This window comes from Rattus norvegicus, chromosome 5, assembly GCF_036323735.1.
Source record: "Rattus norvegicus strain BN/NHsdMcwi chromosome 5, GRCr8, whole genome shotgun sequence".
In the NCBI taxonomy this organism is placed as follows: domain Eukaryota; kingdom Metazoa; phylum Chordata; class Mammalia; order Rodentia; family Muridae; genus Rattus; species Rattus norvegicus.
In genome coordinates this window covers 80,792,262-80,816,841 of record NC_086023.1, presented here as the reverse complement: position 1 = coordinate 80,816,841, position 24,580 = coordinate 80,792,262, and the positions used below count along the sequence as shown (strand labels likewise).

At 42.0% G+C, this 24,580-nt stretch overlaps 1 protein-coding gene across 5 annotated transcripts in view; it reads left to right on the top strand.

Moving 5' to 3' along the window:
- Fkbp15 (FKBP prolyl isomerase family member 15) overlaps positions 1-24,580 on the top strand; it is a 64,267-nt gene that overhangs the window by 13,781 nt on the left and 25,906 nt on the right. For 4 of the 5 annotated variants that reach the window (XM_039111062.2, XM_039111061.2, XM_063287935.1 and 1 more), the window contains exons 2-13: positions 150-265; positions 5,826-5,910; positions 6,337-6,406; positions 11,465-11,539; positions 11,858-11,956; positions 13,649-13,798; positions 15,005-15,073; positions 16,237-16,383; positions 18,094-18,236; positions 18,871-18,919; positions 20,323-20,430; positions 22,999-23,101. In XM_039111062.2, coding sequence (XP_038966990.1) covers positions 150-265; positions 5,826-5,910; positions 6,337-6,406; positions 11,465-11,539; positions 11,858-11,956; positions 13,649-13,798; positions 15,005-15,073; positions 16,237-16,383; positions 18,094-18,236; positions 18,871-18,919; positions 20,323-20,430; positions 22,999-23,101 — 1,214 coding nt within the window. Of the gene's footprint in view, positions 1-149; positions 266-5,825; positions 5,911-6,336; positions 6,407-11,464; positions 11,540-11,857; positions 11,957-13,648; positions 13,799-15,004; positions 15,074-16,236; positions 16,384-18,093; positions 18,237-18,870; positions 18,929-20,322; positions 20,431-22,998; positions 23,102-24,580 lie in introns of all 5 variants that reach the window. The other variant, NM_001427372.1, reaches the window with a different exon arrangement.

The following is a 24,580-nucleotide window of genomic DNA, read 5'->3' as shown; positions in this document are numbered from 1 at the left end:
ACAGTGTTGATTTCAGAGCTTCAACTGCTACTTCTGTTACTGAATGGGGAGTTACACCATTAGAGATGCTTAAGTATGGGCAGCAGTGTTTAGAGTGATTGCAATTGGGATATGTCAAATGACATTTTGTTTTCCTTTTCATGTAACAGAGCCAAGCTGGCTTCTCTTTTTGGACTGGACCAAGCATCTGTGGGCCATGGAAATGAATTCTTCCAGTATACAGCCCCAAAGCAACCTAAGAAAGGCCAGGGAATAGCAGCAACAGGTAAGTTAAGAGGCTTTAGGGTTATGTCTTAATAGGTTGGTTGGAATGGCTAAGTGTCTTTGGAAAGTGACATGCTATGATGGTTAATATTAGTTGTCGATTTGATAAGATTTAGAATCGCCTAAGAGACCAACTCTGGGTATATGTGTGAGGAGTTTTTATACTGGATTAACTGGATGAGAAAACCCACTCCGAGTGTGGGTGGCACCATGCATGGGCAGGGATCCACACTGAATGAAGAGGAGGATTCTCTGATTCTCTCTGCTTCCTGACTGTGGTGCAGATAAGCAGCTACCTCAGGTTCCTGCTGCAGTGCCTTCCCTGCCATGAGGGACTCTGTCCTTAAACTGGACCTGAGTAAACCCTTCCCTCCCTCCCTTCCTCCCTCCCCCCTTAAGTTGCTTCTGTCAGTTATTTGATTACAACAACACATTCAGTTAACAGTGCGTACACCAAGTCCTCTGCTGTCCACTCGTCAGTTTAAGCTTACCCCAGTAGTGAATGCCTGTTGAAGCTCTCAGTTCTGGTTTCTGACAGCTAGATGGTGCCCTTCCTTAGTTGGGAGCTGAGAGCACAATAGCAGGCAGAATCCCCTGCACCTTGTCTCTAAAACTGCCAGAAGCACTCCCTGTTGCGTACTGGTTCATTTATCGTGGAGGACACAGGAGTCTTAGTTACGCAGCATCTGCTGAAAGGGGAGAATGAGAGACTGATAACGTCTCAGGCATCTGCTCTGTCTTTGGTGCTCCCCGTGGACTGTCACTTCATTCTTATAAAGTGGATAACATGACCAGATTTTGGAGGCTTTGAGCAGTTTAGGAATTTGGTTAGTCAACCGTAATGGCAGAATTGAAATTTGGACTCTGAATTGACTGACTCTACAACTATTCTTTCCATTACACTTTGCTGTTTTGAGGTAAGAAGCCAAAGAGGATAAGGGATTGGTCATAGAAGAGCCCTGAGGAGAGAGAGTAGGTAGTGAGGGACATATGTTAAATACTTTAAGATCAAGGTGTGGAGGGCCTTTTACCTGCCGGGCACGATGCTGACTAGTCTGAGGATACTTGGCAAGATGTTGAGGAGTAGTTGAAGCAGATCCCTCATGGATGGCCATGCAAGGAGAAGATGCAAACACTCCTGTCCATTCCTTTGGACTCTGCATGCTTCTGTGGTGCGAGAGGTATGTAGGATTTTCCTTATGTACTAAGCCATTCTGCAGCTGACAGTATGTGAGTATCCTGTGATTCCGTTCAATTATGAAGTTATCTGTCCAGATATACTTCTGACCAAGGGTCCCATGGCCTCTCCTAGGTTCAGGTAACTCATAGGAGTTGCTCATACAGCTCAGGAGGGTATTTTTTTTTTTTTAACATTTGTGTATGTATTAGAAAAGATAAGGATACAATTCCAGCCAGGTGAGGAGATGAAGAGAGGATGGCTGAGGAAGTTGAGAGGATGCAGTTTCTGGACCTCTCTGGTTGTACCACCACTCCATCTCTGAGTGGACCACCGCCTTCTCTGGCTATATCATCACCTTCTTTCTGGGCAGACCATCCTCCTAGCACTTTGCTTTATAACCTGGAAGCTCTTCAAACTTTGTGCTTTAAAAGTTTTATCCAGCTTGTTCTAGCCCATCTTTCCTGAAATTGGTGAGTGTAGCTGAAAGTTATAGTCCCTAATCCTGTAATTACTTTGTCTTTCTGGTGGCTGGCTCTGTCCTCAGGAGCCCCACCCTTGAGTTACCTCAGCAACAATGTCAAAAGACAAAATTTCAACTAAGTTTTAAGACCTTTCTTAACTGGCTTTTATTTGCAGTCCTAGAATCGATAAATACTGTTCTATAAAATGAGGTGTCCTGATGAGTTGAGAATAGAACTTTGGCTTTATATGGGCAGAAAAGAGCTGAAGAGAGCATAATAAAGAAAAGTAGATTAGCCATTTTGAAGTTCCTTACCTGGTAAAATAGGAAAATAGGCCATAAAAACTGTTCTGTGGGAGGTATCTCACATGACACTAGACACAGCCACATGAAATTTGGGGATTTAGGTATTATTTATCTCTCTTGATTTAAAATTTCAGCTTAAAAATGTTGGGATGTAGACCAGGCTGGTCTCTAGCTTGAGGTCCTCCTGTCTCTGCCTCACACAGGCTGGGATTACAGGCATATGTCTCCATGCCTGACAGTGCATAAACTCAGTTATGACTAAAGGGACTAAACACGAAAGACTCCAGAAAGTTCTGAGGAGCAGCATGCAAGAGCCAAATAGATTTCTCAAAGGACACTCACTCTTACTACTCAGGAAACGACAAGGATTTAGGAAGTGGGAACAAGATCCAATTGTACCCTGCCACAGCCATCGAGCTATGTGTTCCTTGTGTATTTTCCTCTTTTCTTCCTTAGCTGTGTGCTTCTGACTCTGATTAAAGTGTTTGACCGTATAGGTGTAGAGGAACACGAACCACCTCAGGCTTATCTGCTGAAGTAGATTGACTTTTTTCTCATTTAACAAAAATGAACTGATTGTTCGGGGTGTGGTGGCACAACACCTATGATCCTAGCACTGGGGAGGCATAGGCAGGCAGATCTTTGTGAGTTCGAGGCCAACCTGGTGTACCTGGAAAACCAGAGCTATGCAGAGAAACCCTGTCTGATGCCCCCGCCCCACATGCACTGATTGGTTGTGATATGTATACAGGCGGACGCATGCCGTGACTTAGGTGTACAGGTCAGAGGGTGACTTGTAGAAGTCAGTTGTCTTCTTCAACCATATGGGCCCAGTTTTGTTGTTGTCATTGTGGTTGTTTTCTTTTTCTTCATAAAGGTAGGTAAGTTTATTTTTTCCTGTGAAAAATTATTTTTCAAGTGAAGGAGAAACTAGAAGGTACACAGGAATAAATAAACAGATTTTTACCTTTAAAGATATAGTAGGTTGAAGAAAGCCTTTTTTTAATGAAGAGATTAAAAAGGACTCAAGATAAATTCACTAATGAATAATGAAGATAAGAAAAATATCTAATCAGCCCCTGAACAAGGAGACTAAGTTAAGAAAACTTTGCTCAAAATTTTTTTTTCAAGACTACACATTAAAAGATTTCCTCTTGAATGCTAAGTCCAAGAATGAGAATAATGTTGACTCTAGAGAAGGGGGAATCCTGAATCAACCCTGTGGGAGGATCACAGGATGATGACCATGCTCTGCTCGTGCCCTTGGCAATGGCAATAACAGCCTGGGAGGACTGCAGGATGCTGCCCTGGCTCTGAGGAGGATGCTCAGGGAGGAGGACTGGATTTCCCAGATAGTGACTTTCTTTTCTGGGTTTCACACTTGTCTGGATTGTTTAATGCTAGCCTTCCCACTCCTGCTTCATCAGGAGTAAAGATTTATCATAGTACTGCCTACAACCAAAAGTACAGATTAAACTAAACTGCATCTAGCTTACTAAACACAGTAAGGAAAACATAGACCTTACCACCTAGAAAATAAGTAAATAACACAGTGGTCACTTCATTTTTATAGCTCATTCCTGTTATTTCTAAGCTAGCAGCCTGCATCTGGATGCTGGGAAATGTTCAGTTTCCACTTCCCTGTAATCAGTAAAGTTACATAAACAGCAATGAGATGGTATTCTGCCTTTCCTGTTGTCCTCTTACTCGGCGAAGATTTAGAAAGACAGTTTCCCCTTGGCATTGATGTGGAGCAGTCCCTCCTGATGGGAGGGTGTAAATTGCTGAGGTATTCCCAAAGTATGCTCTCTGGGGCAGGGGAGAGCCAAGACAATTTGCTAGTTATGCTTCTTCGCCTTAGAGTTCTGTTTTCAGGAATTTTGTCTAAGAAAAAGAGTCTCTCTCTCTCTCTCTCTCTCTCTCTCTCTCTCTCTCTCTCTCACACACACACACACACACACACACACGTGTTTTAAAGATGTTGTCTATAGTGTTATGCATAACAGTAAAAAATGAGGAGCGTTCTTAGACTCAATCGTAGTGCTTTGTGTAGCTGTCATGAGGCAGCATTTCAGGCAGTAGCCATGAGCCGCCCACCTAGGTTCGTTTGGGGGAATATAGGGAAGACTTACAAAGAGGTCAGGGAGAAGTGGAAGAGGCCAAGTGGAATCTTTATTTTGTTTTAAAATACTGAAAAAGCTACTGTAGAGCTTATGTGTACAGAAAAAGGACTCAGAACAAGCACTTCACACTCAACAGTTTACTGATGTTTAATTTTGGTTGATGAGGTTATAGGTGGTTTCTATTTTCATTGTGGTTTCATGTGTCTATCTGACTTTCTACAATGTACTTGTACTCTGAAATTGAGGGGAGGCTTCAAATAGAAAAGAGAGAAGAAGGTTTTGAAAGCAAGCTCACTGAGTTTTCCTTAATGTACTCTCATTACATTTCTATCTAGACATGCATCTAGGGAGCTTAGCACAGGGTATGGTGGTGAACACCTGTGGTCCCAGACACAGAGATGAGGCAGACCATGAGTTCCAGGCTAGGTTGGACTAGTAAATGAGACCCTATGTCCAATAGACAGACAGACAGACAGACAGACAGACAGACAGACAAAAGCCAAAACAATATCAGAATGCAATTTACCCTTAATATGCTATCTTAAAACTACTGTTACCATATAGCCTTTGACAGATTTAGGTGACGAGTATGATTTAAATGTTAATACAAAAATATACCTCAAAGAGGACAAGAGTATTCTGAAGCCAAATATGAGCCACTGTGGCCCTGGGAACACAGATTGAGGTCTCCCCAAATCTCATGTTGCAATATGCTAACAGTTTGGTAAAGTTTTATGGGAACAGAACAAAGAGAGTCACAAATCAAGGCACTTTTCACACAGTGTGGTGGAGACATGAGGTTCAAACAGACTGAGAAAAATCTCTGCCGTAGACCTCAGATGCTATCTGATGACATTCTTGGCCTTTTGGTTGGTGGAAGCTAGTGGTCTTTTAAGTCAATAGATTCCGAAAGGCTCCAGCTATTAGTCACCAGATGTTAGATTCGATATAGGAGTGGGCAAGGGAGGGCTATTAAGGGGCTGAAGACAGCCTGGGATAGGTTGCAACTGGGCTCTGACTCTGCAAAAACACTCCTGCCTTGGCCTAGTCACTGGCCTTCTAATCAGTTGATCAGCTTTGTAGGAAGCTCAGTATCAGCTAGCGCTCCTTCCAGGAACTCTCGTCTCCACTATCACCCTACATTCCCCGTACCAGAGAGGGAAATAGCTTTACTCTACATACCTTAGCTGTCAGAGCACTGACAAGAGAAAAGAAAATAGAATATGTCTCTGTTTTCTAGACTTCTGTCTAGCTAGAAAATTTGTCTGTGGTGTATGGTGTTGGGGCTAGTGTGAGCCTAGCCTCATCTACTGTCATTTAGAGTCTGTTTCCTCACTACCTGACATGGCCATGGAGCTATCTCTGGATCCAGTGAGCTTAGTGGTAATGAAAGCATTGGTACACTAACTGTGAAGCACGAAGTGGGATTTTTGAGGCTAGTTTTGAGGTTAAAAATCAAAAAATGAGTGACCTTTGTTTTCTTCATCTTCAGGAAATCAGTCAGCACCAAAACCAGCACCAGCTACCACAGGCACATCCTCAGTGCTGTTTGCCACTGCAGTGCATGCGTACCGATGGTAAGTAGCTGGGAGAGAAGGCCCTCAGAGCTGGGGAGGGCATGCTGAGCAGGCTGCAGTCCTGTCCTTCTCAGAAGCATTATCCTGTCTGTCTGGGCCCTCCACAGCAGCTTCCTGAGTTTTTAGGGATACTCTGGATAGTAAATGACTGAAGAGTAAAAATGTTGGGACCAGGTATGATGGCACTCGCCTTTAATCCCAGCACTTGAGAGGCAGAGTCTGCAGGTTTCTGTGAGTCCTAGATCTGCCAGAGTTGTACCAATGAGACCCTGTCTCAAGGAAAAGAAGTTGCAGAAGAGCTTTAGACTATAAGCTGTCCACCTCTGACCTTTTCTACAGGCCAGACACCTAGATGTTTAAGAACAGATAACTGGCCCTTCATGGCTTAGAGGGATCCTGATACTTGTCGTATTCTTGCTTCAATAGCATAAACGGTCAATATGCAAAGCAGGGCAAATTTGGAGCAGCTGTCCTGGGGAACCACACAACAAGAGAGGTGAGAAGACCCACATTGGTTTATATGCCACATCCCAAGTATCGTTAATGCCGGGGGTCTGTTTCTTTTCTTTTCTTTTTTTTTCCGGAGCTGGGGACCGAACCCAGGGCCTTGCGCTTGCTAGGCAAGTCCTTTACCACTGAGCTAAATCCCCAACCCCCGGGGGTCTGTTTCTTATCTGTTGGATAAAGACTTATGTGTCAGAGGATGAGGGTGTCTGCTGATGATAACTGAGTGTGGATTGTTAGGATTGAGTAAATGCCCTAGTTTGTTACTGTTATGCACTCAAACAAGTGCTGCTGTTCAGAACGCTTGTGTTAGACATCTCCTTTTGTGATGGCTCTGGTGTAAGAGCTGGAAAGCTTTAAACTGTTGGGTAGCTAATGATCATTCCATTCTCTGAGTGCATTCCATCTTTTTGCCTATGTTAAAGACCAATATTTATCCTTTGCAGTCTGAAAATAAGGCTGAGCAGTTGGTCACTGTATTAGGGTGAAGTATAGTGGATGTCACTAAATGCCCCCAAGCCTGACTTCCTTGAGTTGGTACATCCAGTTCAAAACCACTCCAGAATTTTGAGTTAGAGATTATTGAACTAGACAGAAGGAATTCTAGTATTTTGAGGCCCAGAGAACACAGGCTTCCTGTGCTCTGCCATTCTCAGCACAAAGCTAAGATTAGTTGCCCATGGTGACTGATACGATGGCCAATACTCTTAAGTCAAGTCAGTGGAACTTCAGTATTACCCATGAATATCAGTTCTAAGGCCTCGCAGCAATTAGTCTTCCACCCTCCTCCCACCCTCGCCTCACTCTTTGTCCACTCAGGGTATTTTGAACAGATCTCCAATATACAGTTTCAGCAGAAAATGCTTTAGTATATAATTCCAAGAGATGAAATACTTAAAAAGAAAATTATCTCGCCATTATCAAAAGTAAACAGAGCATCATAGTCATTGCCAGGACGTGTTCAGATTTCTTTTTTCCCCTTTATTGTTTTTCTTCTTATCCTTCTATTTGAATCAGCATCTAGTGAGGTTATCCATTGCAGTTGGTTCCTGTGTCCCTTAAATCTTTCATCCTCCCATCAGGAAGCAAATGATGTCTCTTGTAGCAGGTACTGATGACTGTTATCTGGAACTCTAGTTTTGGGACTCCACTATGCTTGACTGACAGAAGGAGGTGGTAGGTTGGAGGAGCAATTATAAGGAAGCCGATAAGAGGCTAGAGATATAGCATAGTGGTTAAGAGCACCAGCTGCTCTTCCAGAGGACCTGGGATTGGTTCCCAGCACCCACATATTTGCTCATAACTATCTGTAATCCCAACTCAGGGGACCTGACGCCCCCTTCTGGCTTGTATAGGTACTACATGCATGTAATGCACAGACATAACTGCAGGTGAAACACCTGTACACAAAAAATAAATTGTGGGGGGCTGAAGAGATAGATGGCTCAATAGTTAAGAGCCCGACTGCCTTCTCAGAGGACCCAGATTTAATTCCCAGCACCCATATCACTGTTCCCAGCCATCTTTAACTCTAGTTTTAGGGGATCCAATGCTCTCTTCTAGCCTCAACAGGCACAGGGCACAGACTTGGTATGCAGACGGAACACTCATTCACATTAAATAAAGAGTAGAAGCTGATGGCTGGGCGGTGACATTTAATCCCGGGATTTGAGAGGCAGAGGCAGGAGGGCCTATGTGGTCTCTAGGACCAGACTGGTTTACATAGGGGATTCAGGACTATGTAGTGAGACCCTGTCTTAAAAAAGAAAGAAACAGAAAAATTGCAACAATTATATTGTAAAGTTATTTGGAAAAGCAAAACAGGACAAAACAAAACAAAAAATCTCACTGGAGAGTTGCAGAAATGATGAAGGGAAAATAAATTAAAATCTTAGAGAAAAATACTAACGATGAGATGTCTTTGTGTCTTGAGCATATTGCTGACTTTAGGTGTAGTCTAGGCAACAGGTATGACACAAACAGAGACCGAGTGAGAAGAGAGACTGACAATGTGGAGAGTCTTGCAGCTCAACACTGGTATCCCTTGTGACATTTGTTGAATTCAGGAGGGGGTATAGCAGTCCAGGCACTATGCCAGAGTCAGAACAATTTCTGCAGCTTTGTGGTGCATAGGAGAGACACTTCTACAGCAAGACTACCTGCAACGGGTAGCAACTCCCTTCCTTTTCTTATATTTAGTAGATTTCGAATGTCATGGGAAAGTATGTAAAGAATTCAGCTAAAAATACCCGTTGAGTAAAACTTTAAGAACCAAGGAGTTAGAGACTTTCTAGGCTTCCAGCCAAAAGCTTGGAAAGGTTCTGCATGAGTAAGAATTAGAACAACTCAGAGGTAGACTGATTCTTTAAAAATTTAAAATTTGTTTATTTTGTTTAAGTGTATGAATATTTTGCCTGCATTGTTTTTCTATGCACTGAGTGTACAGTGCCCATGTGAGAAGGGGCATTGGATCTCTCTGGAGCTGGAGTTAGAGTTGTGGTGAGCCTCATGTGGGTACTAGGAATCAAGCCTGGGTCCTTTGTAAGAGCAACAAGAGTGCTTAGCCGCTGAGCCAGCTCTCTAGCCCTGGTAAACTGATTCTTAATAAAGTCTAATCCTCTTACAACTAGTTCCGTCTACAGTAGAACTAGGGTGATCAATCCTTCATTTTGAAAAATAAAATAAATATCTCACATAAAATCACACAGCAGCCCTTATATCCCTGTGTTTCAAGGACAAATTTCATCTTTTAAGAGTATTTATTTTTACTTTTATGTATTTATGTTTGCATGTGGGAATGTGCTATGAATGCAGGTTCCTGAGGAGGCCAGAGGTATCTGCTCCCTTGGGTTAAGCTTACACATGGCTTTGCGTCTCCTCTCATGGATATGGAGAATTGAACTCAGGTCCTCTGGAAGAGCAGCTAGTGCTCTTAACTGTTGAACCAGCATGTCTCCAGCCTAGAGGGTAAATTTTAATTATTTGGATGTCTGTGTTTGTTTAATCCATATATAGTACACACGGTTATCCCTAAGTCTCTGGGAGATTGGTTCCAGGGTCCTTTCCTACGTATAGATAAGAAAATCTGTGATATATACTAATGATATATGTGATATAAATAATATTCCTTATGTAAAGTGGAGAGGGCTGTACTTGTACATCCTTCCATATACTTTAAATCATCTCTAGGTTATTGTGCCGTCTAATAGAGTGTAGATGCTACATAAACAGTTGCTGTTTTATTTAAGGACTATAAGAAAAAATGTTTAAATTTATAGAACTAGAATCTATGAAGGATAATTGTAACATATTTTTATATATAAAATTTTGCAGTTTAACATTTTAAGTACACAGTTTAGTGGTATTTTATTTCTTTTTTTTAAATGTTTTTTTAAAGATTTATTCATTTATTATATATAAGTACACTGTAGCTGTCTTCAGACACACCAGAAGAGGGCATCGGATCTCTTTACAGATGGTTGTGAGCCACCATGTGGATGCTGGGAATTGAACTCAGGACCTTTGGAAGAGTAGTCAGGTGCTCTTAACCGCTGAGCCATCTCTCCAGCCTGGTATTTTATTTCTTAATTAATTTACTTTGTATTTATTTTATGTATATGGGTGGTTTGCTTACATGTATGTCTGTGTACTACTTGTGTGCCTGGTGCCAAAAGAGGCCAGAAGAGGGTGTTGGATTCCTTGGGACTGGAGTTACTGGTAGTTATGAGCCACCATGTGTGTGCTATGAATTGGACTCAGGACCTCTGGAACAACAACCGTGTTCTCCACTGCTAAGCTGTCTCCACAGCCCCAGTCCAGTGGCTGCAATGGCATCCAGTACTAAGTCCTCATCACCGCTGCTCTAATTCTTCATAATCTCAAACAAACTGTTAAGTGGTAAACCTTATCTCCCCTCTGCTACTCCTTTGCATCCTCTAATGCGCTACTGCTGTGAATTTAACTGTCTTAGATACCTCATGTAAGTGGAATCGAGTGGTCTTTATCTTTTCATGATTGACTTGCTCAGTATCCTTGAAGTTCATTTATGTTTTTTCTTACTCAAGACCTTACTAAGTACATGCTCCAGCCCTGTGCTCTACAAGAAAAATATCTGTAAGAAATAATCCACTGCCAGTAGATTGTTACTATGGGATACTCTGGAGGAAGCTTGTTAGGTAGAAGGAGGTATATATGTCCATGTCCTCCTCAAGGCCTGGAGAAAGTTCTCAGATATGTTATCCATAACACATGTGGTTTCACACTGTACACAACTTGAATAGCTATAACTAGGAGAGTGGGTAAATAGGCTGTGGCATGTTCACATAGAGTAGTAGTAACTGACAATATCGAATCAAGTACCAAAAAACAAGTAACAAGTAACAAGTAAGTGAAAGAAGCAGGACAAAAATCAAGATCTGTAGGCTGTTTGCACTAATTTAACAATAGAAAAATTGATCTGTGACTGAGTCAGAGTAATAGTTCTCTGTGGTAGGGATGTAGATAATCGGGGGCAAAGGGAGCTATGTGGGATGTAGGAAACACTGGCTTTTTCTCAGTCTGCCTGGTAACCACATGAGCACATATACATGTGACAAGTCTCTGAGCTGTACACATATGACTTGTATGATTTCCCCCTCAAATTTAAAAGATGTTTGTTGTTGTTGATTGGTTGGTGTTTGTTTTTGAGATGGTGTTTCATTCTATAGCGAGTGCAGAACTCAAACTCATGGCAGTTCTCCTGCCTCAGCCTCCCAAGTGCTAGGGTTACAGACTTCCACCACCAGATCTGACCTGCGTATTCTGTAAAGCACCTGTTACCATCTCTTAGTTGCCCTGCATATGAATGGAAATGCCAACAAAATAAAGCTATTGCTGATCGTGGTTAAAGAGCGAGGCCAGAATGCAAAGAGGTGAAAGGGGCAGTAGAAATTCCAGTTGGGTCTGAGTAGGTTTGGATTTACAGCTGTAGGAAGCATGACCTCATGTCTTACTGCTGAGTCTGTGTTACCTTTTAACATCTGTTTTCTCTTTCTACCTGTTGTGAGTACAGTATAGGATTCTTCTCTACATCAGTCAGCAGCAGCCAGTGACTGTTGCTACAATTCATCTGAACTTTGAGCTAATGGTAAGAGTTCTCTTCAACCTGGAATCACTAGCCCCTTCAGGGTTGTGGGAGACATGGGCCTGAACATTGATGATAGAAAAAGATCCTCTGCTCAGGCCTGAACATCAGTAAGCAGCCTTCCAGAAAGGTCTCCTGGCTCCTTCTGGGAACGTGTAGGGTAGAGGTAGGGATGGGGTGGGCTAAGGCAGAGGAGAAGGGCTCCTGCTAGCTACCTCTGTGAGTCCACTGGATCAGTTCTCCTCTGTGAGCTGAGGCAGTCAGATGTACTTACAGGCTGCTCTACCCGAATGATCCAAACTTCCCTTTTTCTTTTCCCAGGTTCGGCCCAATAACTACAGCACCTTTTATGATGACCAGAGACAAAACTGGTCTATCATGTTTGAGTCAGAGAAGGCCGCTGTGGCATTCAATAAACAGGTGACGTCTTCTTACTCTTTCCTGTGCAAAGCCAGAGCACTTGTTTGGACTCTTCCTTATTTTAGTTATGGCAAAAGCACAACTGCTCTGTGTTACTAATGGCAAGGTAAAGAACCCACTAAGCTTGCTGTGTTTCAGGAAAAGAATAGATCTTACTGAGATTGCCTGAGGAATGTCTAAAGGGAAAAATAGGGAAGCATAAGCTTATTCAGTTGAACACCTTTTATGCTGGGGCCCAATGGTTAAAATACTTGTTGCAGCTGGGCATGGTGGCGCATGCCTTTAATTTCAGCACTCGGGAGGCAGAGGCAGTTAGATTTCTGTGAGTTTGAGGCCAGCCTGGTCTACAAATAGAGTTCTAGGACAGCTAGGGCTGTTACACAGAGAAACCCTGTCTCAAAAAAAAAAAAAAAAAAAAAAAGACTAACAGAATCAGGGAGTGGTGGGTTTAGCCAGAGATCCACTTCAGAAAAAACAGCAATCCAGGAAGTCACCTGACTTTAACCTCTGACCTCCAGACACATGTAGCCACGTACCCATGTGCCCACACATGTGAACACACCACATATGTACATACCCATACTAAAATCCCCACTGTTTTTTTGCTACACACTTTTCATAAAGACACATGAAACTTGTAAAAGTTGCATTTCAAAAGACTGTAATTTTATGAACTCGTTATAGAAAATGTAGAGACAACATTAAAAACTCATGTAAGGGCCAGCTGGTAAAGCACTTGCCATGTAAACATGAGGGCTCCAGTTTGATCCCTGCAACCGTGTGGAACAGGGAGCCAAGAGTGGTGGTGCAACCCCAGCCTGGGGAGGCAAACATGGAAGCCCTAGGTCCAGCAGGCAGCCAGCAGAGCTTATTTGGCAAGTGAGAGACACTTTCTCAACATTCAAAGACAGTGCCTGAGGACCAACACGCCTGAGGACCAACACTGGAGTCTGTCCTTTAGCCTTCACACACATATGCACACAGGTAAATGGACCTGAGCACACATGCGCGCCTCACAGACATAACCCACATACATACCCACACAATCATAACTTTACTACCCAGAGTAACACATATTAGTACATTAAATTGCTTTTTAAAAACTGTGTTATCAGGAGTAAGTATGCGTATTCCTTCAAGAGTTCTATGTACTATGTTTTTTATCCTTCCACCTCATGAAAATTATGTAGAAGCTTGTAACGTGGATGTTGTCTGCTATGGCTTGAATGTGCCTTTCCCTCTAGAGGTCACATTACTGAAACTGACCACTAAGGTCTTTGGGAGGCGATCCTGAGGTCAGATACTTACTGTTAATACTTAAGTTATTTCCTAGCCGTATTGCCAAGCACTCTGTATTGGCCCGTTTAATTTTCATAGCCACCTTGTAAGATTTGCAAAGCTCTTTTCTTCATTTTTGCAAGTGGGAACGGGTAGGTATATGGAGATTAAGTTATTAGCTAAAGGTCAGACTTAAGAAGTGGCAATACCTGGATCTGTACCCAGACATTCTGACTCCAGTGCTGACTTGCTGGGCACCCTGATGCCTGGCCAGATTACTGACGTGGGAATGGCTTATTTCTAACCTTGTAATCTTTGTTAGTGGGTGCAGCTGTTTGAGAAAGAATATTAGCAGTGGTGGGATGGCTGTGAAGCTTAAACCAAGCTCATGGTGCTCTGACCTTGATCTCGCAGGTATGTGTGGCCAAGTGCAATAGCATTTCTTCCTTGGATGCAGTGCTGTGTCAGGACCTGGTTGCAGCAGAGGGTCCTGCTGTGGAAACTGGAGATTCTTTAGAAGTAGCCTATACGGGCTGGCTCCTTCAGAACCATGTGCTGGGCCAGGTAAAAGAGCATGCTCTGCAAGTTCTTTCTATGTATGTGACATGCAGCTGTCCGTGTACACATGGGAAGTGAACTGTGGCTGCTGGCCAGTAGAAACGTTTAGGGAGACTGAATTAGTCTCCACAACTGCTTTTGGGGCACGCTCGTGAAATGCTGCTGTGCAAATGTGCTCAGTGCCTCCACACCCTGTCTCCTATTTAGGGAGAAACAGTCTCCCAAGATAATTCATGTGTATGTCTTGTCCTCACTGCCAGTTTTAAATGTGAGTATATCTTTAAGAAGGAGGTCTTATTTTAAACCTTCTCTTTTTTTGTTCTTTTTTTTTTTTTTTTTTTTTTTTTTTTTTTTTTTTTTTGAGATAGGAGCTCAATATATAGCCTTGGATGGTCTGGAACTTGCTATGTAGACCAGAGTGCTGGGATTGAATGATGTCTAGTTATCATTTTCTTTTTAACAGGCACTATAAATATATTGCAATTGTTATGTTTTTTTTTTTTTTTTTTTGGTTCTTTTTTTCGGAGCTGGGGACCGAACCCAGGGCCTTGCGCTTCCTAGGTAAGCGCTCTACCACTGAGCTAAATCCCCGGCCCCAATTGTTATGTTTTTAATAAATACTGTTAAGTTCTTGAGAGCAGTATGATAGATAGAAAGAACGGAATAACTTAAAAAGTGTGAGTGTGTGGGGCTTGGTGTCACAACTCTTTAATCCCAGCACATGGGAGGCAGGTGCAGGCAGGTCTCTAAGTTTTGGGCCAGTCAGGGCTACATAGTGAAATCCTGTATCAAAAAACAGGGAGTCAGGGATTAAGTCCCGGTTTGACCTTGATCAACTCTCCAAGCTCTTATTTTTCCCATTCATGCATGGAAGTTAGTCGGCCTTGACCTGCTTTCTTGGAAGGACTGTTTTAGCACCAAATGAGTACATTTACTGAAAATATTTTATAGATGGAAAAGTGCTTCAATTAATGATGCCAGAAGTGGGTTTGCCCCCAGTTTGGCAAATTATTGTTCCCAGGGTATTCGTTCTTTGTGCTAAGCTTCACGTATGTTATAGTCCTATCTCCTCAGCTTCTTCAGCAGCTATGTGCCCTGACACCTGTTGTTTCCTGTGTGGGAAGCACTGACCCTTTGTTGATTATCATCGTGGTGATTATTGTTTGTGAAACTGGCTGAATTTTTTTCTTTTTTTACTTTATCAAATGGCAGGTTTTTGATTCTACTGCTAACAAAGATAAGCCGCTTCGCCTGAAATTAGGATCAGGAAAAGTTGTCAAGGTAAAAAGGCCTGTTTTGGAATGTAGTTTAAATGTTGAGACATCTCTAGTCTGTTCTTATCTAAAGTCTGGAAATGCTTGGTTGAACAGTAGGAAGGAAAACGGTGTTTTACACAGTTGGCATTTGGGAGAGTTTACCTATGAGAAGCTAGACTGAAGAGGAATGTATTTGTTTTCTTCAGCTCCATCCTTTCTTTTTCATTCTGTGGCTCTGGAGACATTATCCCATTGTTCCCAGAGCCTCATGGGGAGGGGCACTGTTTCTTTAGCAGCCACCATATGCTTGGTCTTCAACTATTTGACTGATGTAGCACGAGGGGCACTATTCTGGGATTCAAGCTGTGAATTTTGCTTGATCAAGAGCACTTTATATATATGCAGTGTCATGTGTTGGGCATGTTAGGGCTTTTCACTGTGTCCATTCATCCATGTGCAAATTTTTTTCCCACTTATTGCCTATGGCAGTTTCACCCAAATTTTCTGGAGACTTTTCTGTTAAATAATTAAGGCACGCCCCTTGCAGTTAGGCAGGTCTCATGGTCAGCCTTAACTTAATACCTACTGACTGTACGCTCTCAGGACCAGGAGCTTGCTTTCTCACTTAAGTGAGGGTAATGCTAACAATCATGAGATTAAACAAGCAGGCAGAATACCTACCCACAGGGCCTGAGAAATTGTCATTAATATGTGATAGAGTCCATTCTCTCTCAGTACTATACAGCTGTTCTCTCTCATCATTTAAGTGTCTTACCCAACTCCAGATATGCCAGCTTTTATCCTTTCTTTTTCATTTGGGGTGTGTGTGTGTGTTGTGTATGTGCGTGCGTGCCCGTGCGCGTGCACGTGTGCACGTGTGCACGTGTGCCCATGCGCTCATGCATGTGTGTATGTGTATCACAGTGTATATGTAGCAGTTAGAGGACAACTTTTAAGAGTGAGTTTTCTCCTCCCACATGTAGGTTCTGGGAATCAAACTTAAGTCATCAGGTTTGGTGGCAAGTAAGGTGGCCCTAACCCTGTGAGCCATCTCACTGGCTCAATAGGACAGTTTTCATCTAGTTTTGTTTTCTAGAGTGCGTGTGTGTTGTATGTGAGTTAATGTGTTTGTGTGCATGTTCATGTGCTTTTGTCTGATGAGCTTTTTCCCACTTCTAATATCTGTAGGGTTTAGAGGATGGGCTTTTGGGCATGAAGAAAGGAGGAAAGCGATTGATTATCACTCCTTCAGCCTGTGCTGCTGCCTCTGAAGGAGTGATAGGCTGGACTCAGCCAACAGACTCCATCCTGGTGTTTGAAGTAGAAGTTAGGCGGGTAAGTGAAACCAGCCTGTGTTCTTATAAATTAGAGTCTGAAGCTATAGATAGCTTTTAAAATAGAAATGGTAGGGTAGGACAAAGGTTGGGAAAGTTCTTGCCTTCAGGCATGAGGTCAGAGTCCAGTCCCCAGAACATACATAAACATGCTGCATGGTGATGCGTGTTTATAATGACCACATATGTTTGTATACATAGTCTCACACACACACACACACACACACACACACACACACACAATATCTCTCTCTCATGCATTCATAGGAATTTCTGAAAGCTTTAGAAGAAACTATGAGTGCTTTGAGAATGGCATTAGAGTTTAGCATCTTGTCTTTTTTTTAATGTATAAAAATCTCGTCAGTAAGGTGTGGTGGGGCATGTTTAATCCCAGCAGTTGGGAGACAGAAGCAATCAACTCTTAATGAGTTTATGGCCAACTTGGTTTACTGACGAGCTTCAGGTCAGCCAGGGTCACATGGAGAGAGCCTGTCTTTGGATATGTGTAATTTCTATACTAAATAGCAACAGCTTTTGGTTAGTTTATAATATTCCTCCCAAATGACCCTGATATTATTGGGTTGAAATTAGGTGCTGGTGACTCTAAACTACAAAATGCCGTACAAATAATGAATGTTATGGCTATCTCTGTGTAGTAGTTATGCTTGCCACAGCAGAGAGATCGCCCTCCTAACAGGAGACCCTTTTCTCTGTTGGGTCATCTAATCTTACAGTGACATGTCCCCAGATGCTTTCTTTTAAAGACATATAGATTCTCTTACGTTTTCTTTGAGGTTGAGGAAACCATGGGTAATGGTAGACAGCAAGCAATGTTGAAACTATTAATACTGAGACATTTTAATATTGTTTAATATTGTAAACATAAGTAAAGTCTTCTACTTTACCAGTAATCAAGAAAGTAGAGCCAGGCATAATAGTGCATGCCTCTAATTCCGGCATTTGAAAGGTAGAGGCAGGCAGATCTCTATTAGTTTGAGGCCAACCTGGTATACATAATGAGTTCCAGGACAGCCAAAGTTACATAGCGAGACCCTGTCTCAAAGAGAGAGAGAGAGAGAGAGAGAGAGAGAGAGAGAGAGAGAGAGAGAGAGAGAGGAGGGATGGAAGGAAGGAAGAAATTAGAGAAAGCATACATGAGAGAAAAAGACTGATAGGGAAGCAATGAAGGAGGATGGAGTATGTGTGAGAGATGAGGAAGAGAGTACTAAAATATACTTTGTGCAAAAATCTAGACGTAGAGCTAGTCACTGAATTAAGGCATTCTTTGTGATAGCAGTACGCCATCTAGCTGTGAGAAATAGGTTTTTATAAGAACATACATGCTTATGATTTCTGTTCAAGAATCCTTTGGAGTCTTTACCTTGTAGACCATAGCAGGAATGAGCATGACCTTGAGGTTAGACATGCTCTTCGGTAGCTGAAAACAATGAATATTTAGTGACGTGGAAATACATTAATGTATAAGCAAGTAAGCAGCTACAAAGCTCTGGCCCCATTTGTAAAAGCACACATGCTCTCATTCATACACACGGATGATGTAATGGTAGCTGAGTCACAGCTAACTGCTTCCTTTGTCTTTTCTGTAGCATGTTTTCATTTTGCCTATACTGAATAGGCAATAGCTTTTATGCTAAAGAATAAATAAAAGAGAGTATGGAAGGGTGAGTGTGTACACTCTGTTCTACTGTAGGTCAAGTTTGCCAGAGATTCTGGCTCTGATGGCCACAGTGTGAGCTCCCGGGATTCTGCAGCCCCCTCCCCCATCCCTGCTGCTGACAGCCTCTCAGCTGATCCTGTTGTGACACCACCCCTACCACTGCCTCTCAAGCCCGGGTAAGGCTGTGGCAAGTTCTGGGATTCTTCAACGTGGTTCCTGAGATGTAGTTTAAAACTGCAGTCAATTTTAAGTAATTGAAAAGAACAAAAAGCAGGATCAGGAAAATGATGTATTTTGACAATAATTCATTTGACAATGGATTAATGGCTGTCGAAGTGGTGATAAGAATACCTACAATCCTTTCTTCCATCCTTCCTTCCCTCCCTCCCTCCCTTCTTCCATCCCTCCTTTCCCTCTTCTTTCTTTCTTTTTTTCTTTCTTTCTTTCTTTCTTTCTTTCTTTCTTTCTTTCTTCATTTTTCCTTCTTTTCTTTCTTCCTTCCATTCATCCTATGTTTTCATTAATTCCTAAAAAAAAAAAAAAGAATACCTACAAAATTCTGAGCAAAGGGCAAAGGGCAAAGGGCATGAACACAGAATGCAGGCCCATGGGAAAGTGGAGTGAATTTGAATGAGAAAGTTTGTTCGGTTCAGCCTTGGTGGCTTTCAAGGACTATACAAATAAAAAGGAGCTAAAATTCTGTTTTAGCTACTCTGTTGACTATTTCACCAACAGTGTTTCAAAGCCAGTTTAATTTGGGTTTGCCATTATAGGTTTTGTATTATCTCAGGATGTTTTATTTGATTTCAGGGAGCCGGCTCTTCGTTCCAAATCCAGCTCTGTCAGTGAACCGCTTACTGTAAGTACAGTAAGTGTGATTCTGTCCCCCAGCCCTGCAGTGCCTGTTTCATGTGCCTGGCATGTAGTTGAGAGCCGCTGAGTTAGAGTAGACACTAACCATTACTTTATTTATTTTGTCCTACTTAGACATCAGTCAGTAGAAGTTAGCCTGGACTTTTACATCCGTAGATCTGAGTTAAAGGCATATGGCCATGAGAAAATGATCTAACTTTTCAAATCCTCAGTTTCTCATTGGTACAGTGGAAATAATTTTCACAGCCTCCAGTCAGTTCGCAAAGCCCTGAGTGCAGAGACTGTGAAAAGCTGTTTTTAATGAGCAATAGCTGTGGTATTGCTATGAGAGTGGTATGAAGCTGGGCTGAGCCCTCAGGTAAAGCTCAGTTCATCCTCAAGCTGCCATTTATTCCAAGAGGAATGCATTAGAGGTTAATCTTTCTCTGTTGCTTATTCTGTGTAACCATGAAGAATTTACTCTGTAAACATAGGTTTATTTCTTCATCTGTAAATTGACATAAGGAAATGAACACTTACTAAGTTTTCAGTATTATATCTGGCATATTGTAAGTGCTTAAAAAGCATTGTTCACATTATAATTGATGCTAAAATAATTTTATATTATATGTATTTTATCTCAAAAAGAACAAAATACTATCACTGCTACCCAGACCAAAGACGGTGTGTGTGGGAGGGGCTTTGAAGAGCACTCATTTACCTGAGCCAGTAGACATCCTTACTTCCATTCTCTCAGAGGAATTCAAGCTTCTTCATCCACTGATTGACTTTAAGCAGGTCACTGGTTTTGTTTCCCCAATGGTGAGAGGAGAGGACCAACGTTATTTCGGTAAAGTTTGGATTTGAATGCCTCTAGGAAAGATGTAAAAGGTGGTTTGCTGCTGTCCTGCATGGTCCATGCAGGCTCTGGATGTGCTGCAAGTGGACCAGATGGCAGACAAAGAACTTCAAGCTCAAGCCAGGCCTTCCCTAGCACTGAGGACAGGAGGTGAAGGGTAGAGCCAGGTCCTCCCTCTCGCCCTGTGCACATTCAGCCACAGCAGGGAGCAGTTTACAAGCCATTGGTCTGATACAGTAAAAACTGTTGTAAACCGAGGAAGATAAACCAAGTCTGCCTAAGCACTCTCGTTTTACAATGGGGACATTGGTTAAAAGAGCTCTTGCATATGAAAGCAGTCCATTCCCAAGCTATAGGGACTTAATTTAATGTTGATATTAGGAATCTCATTATTTGCATTGTCTTTGGTATCATAAATAATTCTTGCTTTCTAGAAGAAATGGCTTCCATTAAGTAATAGAAGGATTAAAGGTTTTGGCACAAGGCAATGAAGTAGACCTATTTGAAAGCAGTAAACCTCAGTCACAGTGGTGTCTGTGCCTTCTTTTTAGAGTCCTGATACAGCCAAGGCCAAGCTGATCTCTCGGATGGCTAAAATGGGCCAGCCCATGCTGCCCATCCTTCCTCCACAGCTGGATTCCAATGACTCAGAAACCGAAGTAAGTTCCCTCGACTGTGTTAAAATGCTACAGGTGCTGCCATCTTCTGTTTCTTTGGTTCAAATAAGTGCCTTTCCTGCTTCTAATCCAGAGTCACTGAGACCAGGGTGGGTGTATGCCTTTTAACTGTGACTCGCACATCCTCAAATGGAGGTTAAGCTCTGCACATCTAACCAAGAGGTGGCTTAGTGTTCATGAGTCGGGATCCGGAATCTGCATTGCTCATAATCTTTAGCTGCCTGTCTGAAAGTAATAAATCTGCTTCATGTTGAGAGAAAAGGATCAATCTTAGACAATAAGATATGCAGACCATACAGGCCCTCTGTTTTTTTAGGTTTCTGTGTTTGTTGGTTGAGTATTTGGATCAACTTAGGAAGCACTGATCTTCTCACTGATGATATCTGTTGTCTAAATATCAAACTGTTAAATTTTATGACTATATATAGGGCTTTTTTTCATGTTTTAAAACTGTTATTTAGCAGTTCAAGGTTTCATTGAAATCAAGTCTACCAGGCTTTTGATGTTGTGCTTAGAAAGCATTCCCGGGACTGGGGAGATAGTTCAGCAGGTAAAGTGCTATGCAAACCTAAGTAGTTTCCCAGCACCCACATAAAAGCCAGATGCTATAGCTTGTGCCTGTAATCCCAGCTGTAAGGAGCCCTGACAGAGGGATCCCTGGGTCCTGCAAGTCAGCCAGGCTGGCAATCAGTGAGCTCTAAGTTTGGTGGGAAACTCTGACTCAAAGTTAAGGTGGAAAGTGATTGTGTAAAACACAGTCAACATTGTTGACCTCTGACCTCACCATGCACAAAAGAGGGCAAGTTGCACACACCCTCCTGTATGTTATACATGAACACATATAGACATACACATACAATAGAAAGCATTTTCATATGCATACTTTAAATCCTCAGAAATAGGATTATTTTATATTTATTTAGATCTAAATTTGTAATCCACAAGAATATAAAGTAACTTAAGCCTTTTTCAATGATTAACTTGTTACTGACAATTCTTTCTCAAGTGAACTGAAATATATGATTGATTGACTTTTGAGAATTTTTTCATTTGATAGAAAATGAAAAAAGATATAAAATATACTCTGAAATATTTTTTAGAGAATTGTTTTATTCCACACCCCTCCCCCAGAAAGATCTAAAATGTATCATTTAAAATGGAAGCTTATTGTTTTGTTACTGTCTTCCCGGTTTCTACAAATGAAAGTTGAATAATAAAATTCATTAAAAATTGCTTTTAAGGGCTGGAGAGATGGTTCAGCAGTTAAGAGCAATGTCTGCTCTTCCAGAGGTCCTGAGTTCAATTCCCAGCAACCACATGGTGCCTCACTACTGTCTGTAATGGGCATCCGATGCCCTCTTCTGGTGTGTCTGAAGACAGCAACAGTGTACCCACATACATGAAATAAATCTTTTTAAAAAATTGCTTTTTATATAATTAAAATTTAAATATAATTAATTAAAAATTAAAAGTTACTTTATTGTATAATAATTAAAACTTATAAAGAATATATTTAGGAAAAAGGGTATTTTCTTTATATATTGCTTTATAAACTGACTTTTAAACTTAATGTTATATCATAAATACCTATGTGAATATCAGTAATATATACAAAGTGTATTGCTTTAAAGTAAAGTGTATTGCTTTAAATACAAGTCAGTGGTCTTCTGTTTACCACAATTCCCTTTATTCTCCTGATAGATGTTTAAGGTGATTTGGATTCAGTGATAATCTAAAAGTGGGCTGATTTCCCAGAGGAGAACAATGGGGCTGGGGAAAGCTCTAAAGTACAGGAATAATCAAGAGATGACAGCCCGTGAGCCACAGCACAGTGAATTACAGTCACATGACTCCTGCTTCAAGACATTTTGGCCTTGCATGAAGCAGGAAGACAGGCAGCTTTGGTTTTATGAATTTTTAAAAATATTTTAAGAATGAGATCAAACAGCCAGGTGTGGTGACACACCTTTTATCTCATGACTTTCAATTAAGGCAGAGACAGGAGCATCTCGGAGTTTGAGGCCAACTAGTCCACATAGCAAGTTTCAGGACAGTCATGCTGCATAGAGAAACCTGTCTCAACCACCACCACCAACAAAAGGATTAGGACACGCATCCTAGTCAGACATCACCAAAGGCAGCGTGCTAGTGAGGGGCGGTGACTCCTGCTCTGTCCAGTTTTCTGTGGGTGTTCTGAGGTTTGAAACTGCTTGGCAGAAGAGGGAGGGAGGCTGGGTTGTTGCTGATCAGTGGGGTAGCTGATGGTGCAGTCTGTAGAACTGTCAGTTTAGCTGCCTGAAGTAATAAGACACTGACAGAACACTGTAGAAAATAACTAATTATTTGATATGATTTATAGGAAGAAGAGCTCTTACTCTTGCATAATCGAGTCCTTTATACAACTCATATCCCTAACTACTGTCTTTCTGCCCGCCTTTCCTTCCTCTTTCTTGATTAGAAATCCTGTGTTGTGAGCCGAGTTAGAGACAGGCAGCCTCCGTCTTCAGCTAAAGGCCTACACATAATGATCAACCCTTGTACTTCTTTCAGGATGCAACTCTTCTTCGAGGAGCTGGGCCGTCCCTTGTGACACCATCTGTCCAACCCTCTCTTCAGCCATCTCATCCGGTATTACCACAGATGGCCTCACAGGGTAAGAAAGGAACTTCACTAAAGCTTGGCCCTTGAGTTGAGTCAGTTTTCATCTGTGTTCCTTAGATTATTAACTAGCATTGTTAGTGCTGGGGCCTGGGTTTGGCACTAAGACTTGTCAGTTTGTCTCCGAGTAGAACACTTTGAGACTCAGATATATTCAGCCTGTGTGTTGCAATGTCTGCTGTGTTGCTTTGCCCCTTTTGGAAGTCTGCGCTCAGCTGTTGAGTCATCTCCTATGTATTATTTTGCATTCGTGTCAGCTGATGGGATCTGAGTCAGATGAATAAGAGAACACTGTTCCCACCTTTGCTGGGATGCCCATGGGCTGCTTTGGGAGATTAAGTGAGGAAAGTGGTCTGGTTTAAAGCATGGGAATGTTGGGTGCTAGTCCAGTCTTACGAGTGTGAAGGAAAGTTCCTGGAAAGAGCCCCACCTGACACTGAACCTTGTGCAAGGGTGGCTAGCTAATGAGAAAGCCAAAGATTGTGCAGAGGCAAGGATCCAGCAGGTTCAGACCAGTGGTCATTTATCTTGGGCTATCTTTAGCATCCTTAGTTGTTTGTTTAACAAAGTTTTAATTGTTTGATTTCACCAATGAAGACTTGGCAGCCAGATGCTTGGGTGAAAGCCTGCTCACTCAGAGGCAGAGAGAGCACCCAGCTGACCTTCCTACTCAGGCTAGCCTCAGAAGTAATGCCCCCTCTCCCCATCTCAAAAGATCTCCTTTAAACTGAATATCCCTCCCATCTACTTTCTATGTATCTCTCTATCCGTCCTCCTGACTCCCTCTTACTCTCTCAGTTTTTTTCTAGTCCTTTGTTCACTTCCTGCCAACTGGTTGCTTGCTCTGCCTCTTGACCTGTTCTTAACCATAGTTGTCTTTATTTAACCCTGTTTACAGTATTCAAGCAGAAAGATTAAAGGTGTATGCTAAGACTGGGCCATACCACAACTAAAAACAGATTTCTCTAGTAAATGACACAATCTTAGGGTTCATAGTGTGATCAAACATCCTGCAGCACTTAGTAGCCATTTACTGCCCTTCTCTGTATGTGACCTAACATCTCTGTCAGATTTATTAGGTAAATCCTTTGGAATGTACAGAGTACTAGCCTCTACCAACCAAAAGCTAAGAATGTGATCAGACAGTATCTGAGGCCTTAACCAGATCTCACTTTCTGGAACATGCCTCCCTGATGTTTTTAAACCACTCTATTTAAAGTGTCTAGGCTGGGTGGGTGGATGGGTGAGACAACACCCTCATAGAAGAAGGGGGAGGGGGAATGGAATAGGGGGTTTATGGATAGGAAACTGGGAAAGGGGATAACATTTGAAATGTAAATAAAAAAATATCCAATAAAAAAAAAAGAGAAAAGAAAGTGTCTAGGCTTGTAAGAACTTAATGAGACTGTTAACTATGTAGGAACATGGGATTGGGAGTCACCTGAATCTGTGTTCCCAGGACATGCTCACATAT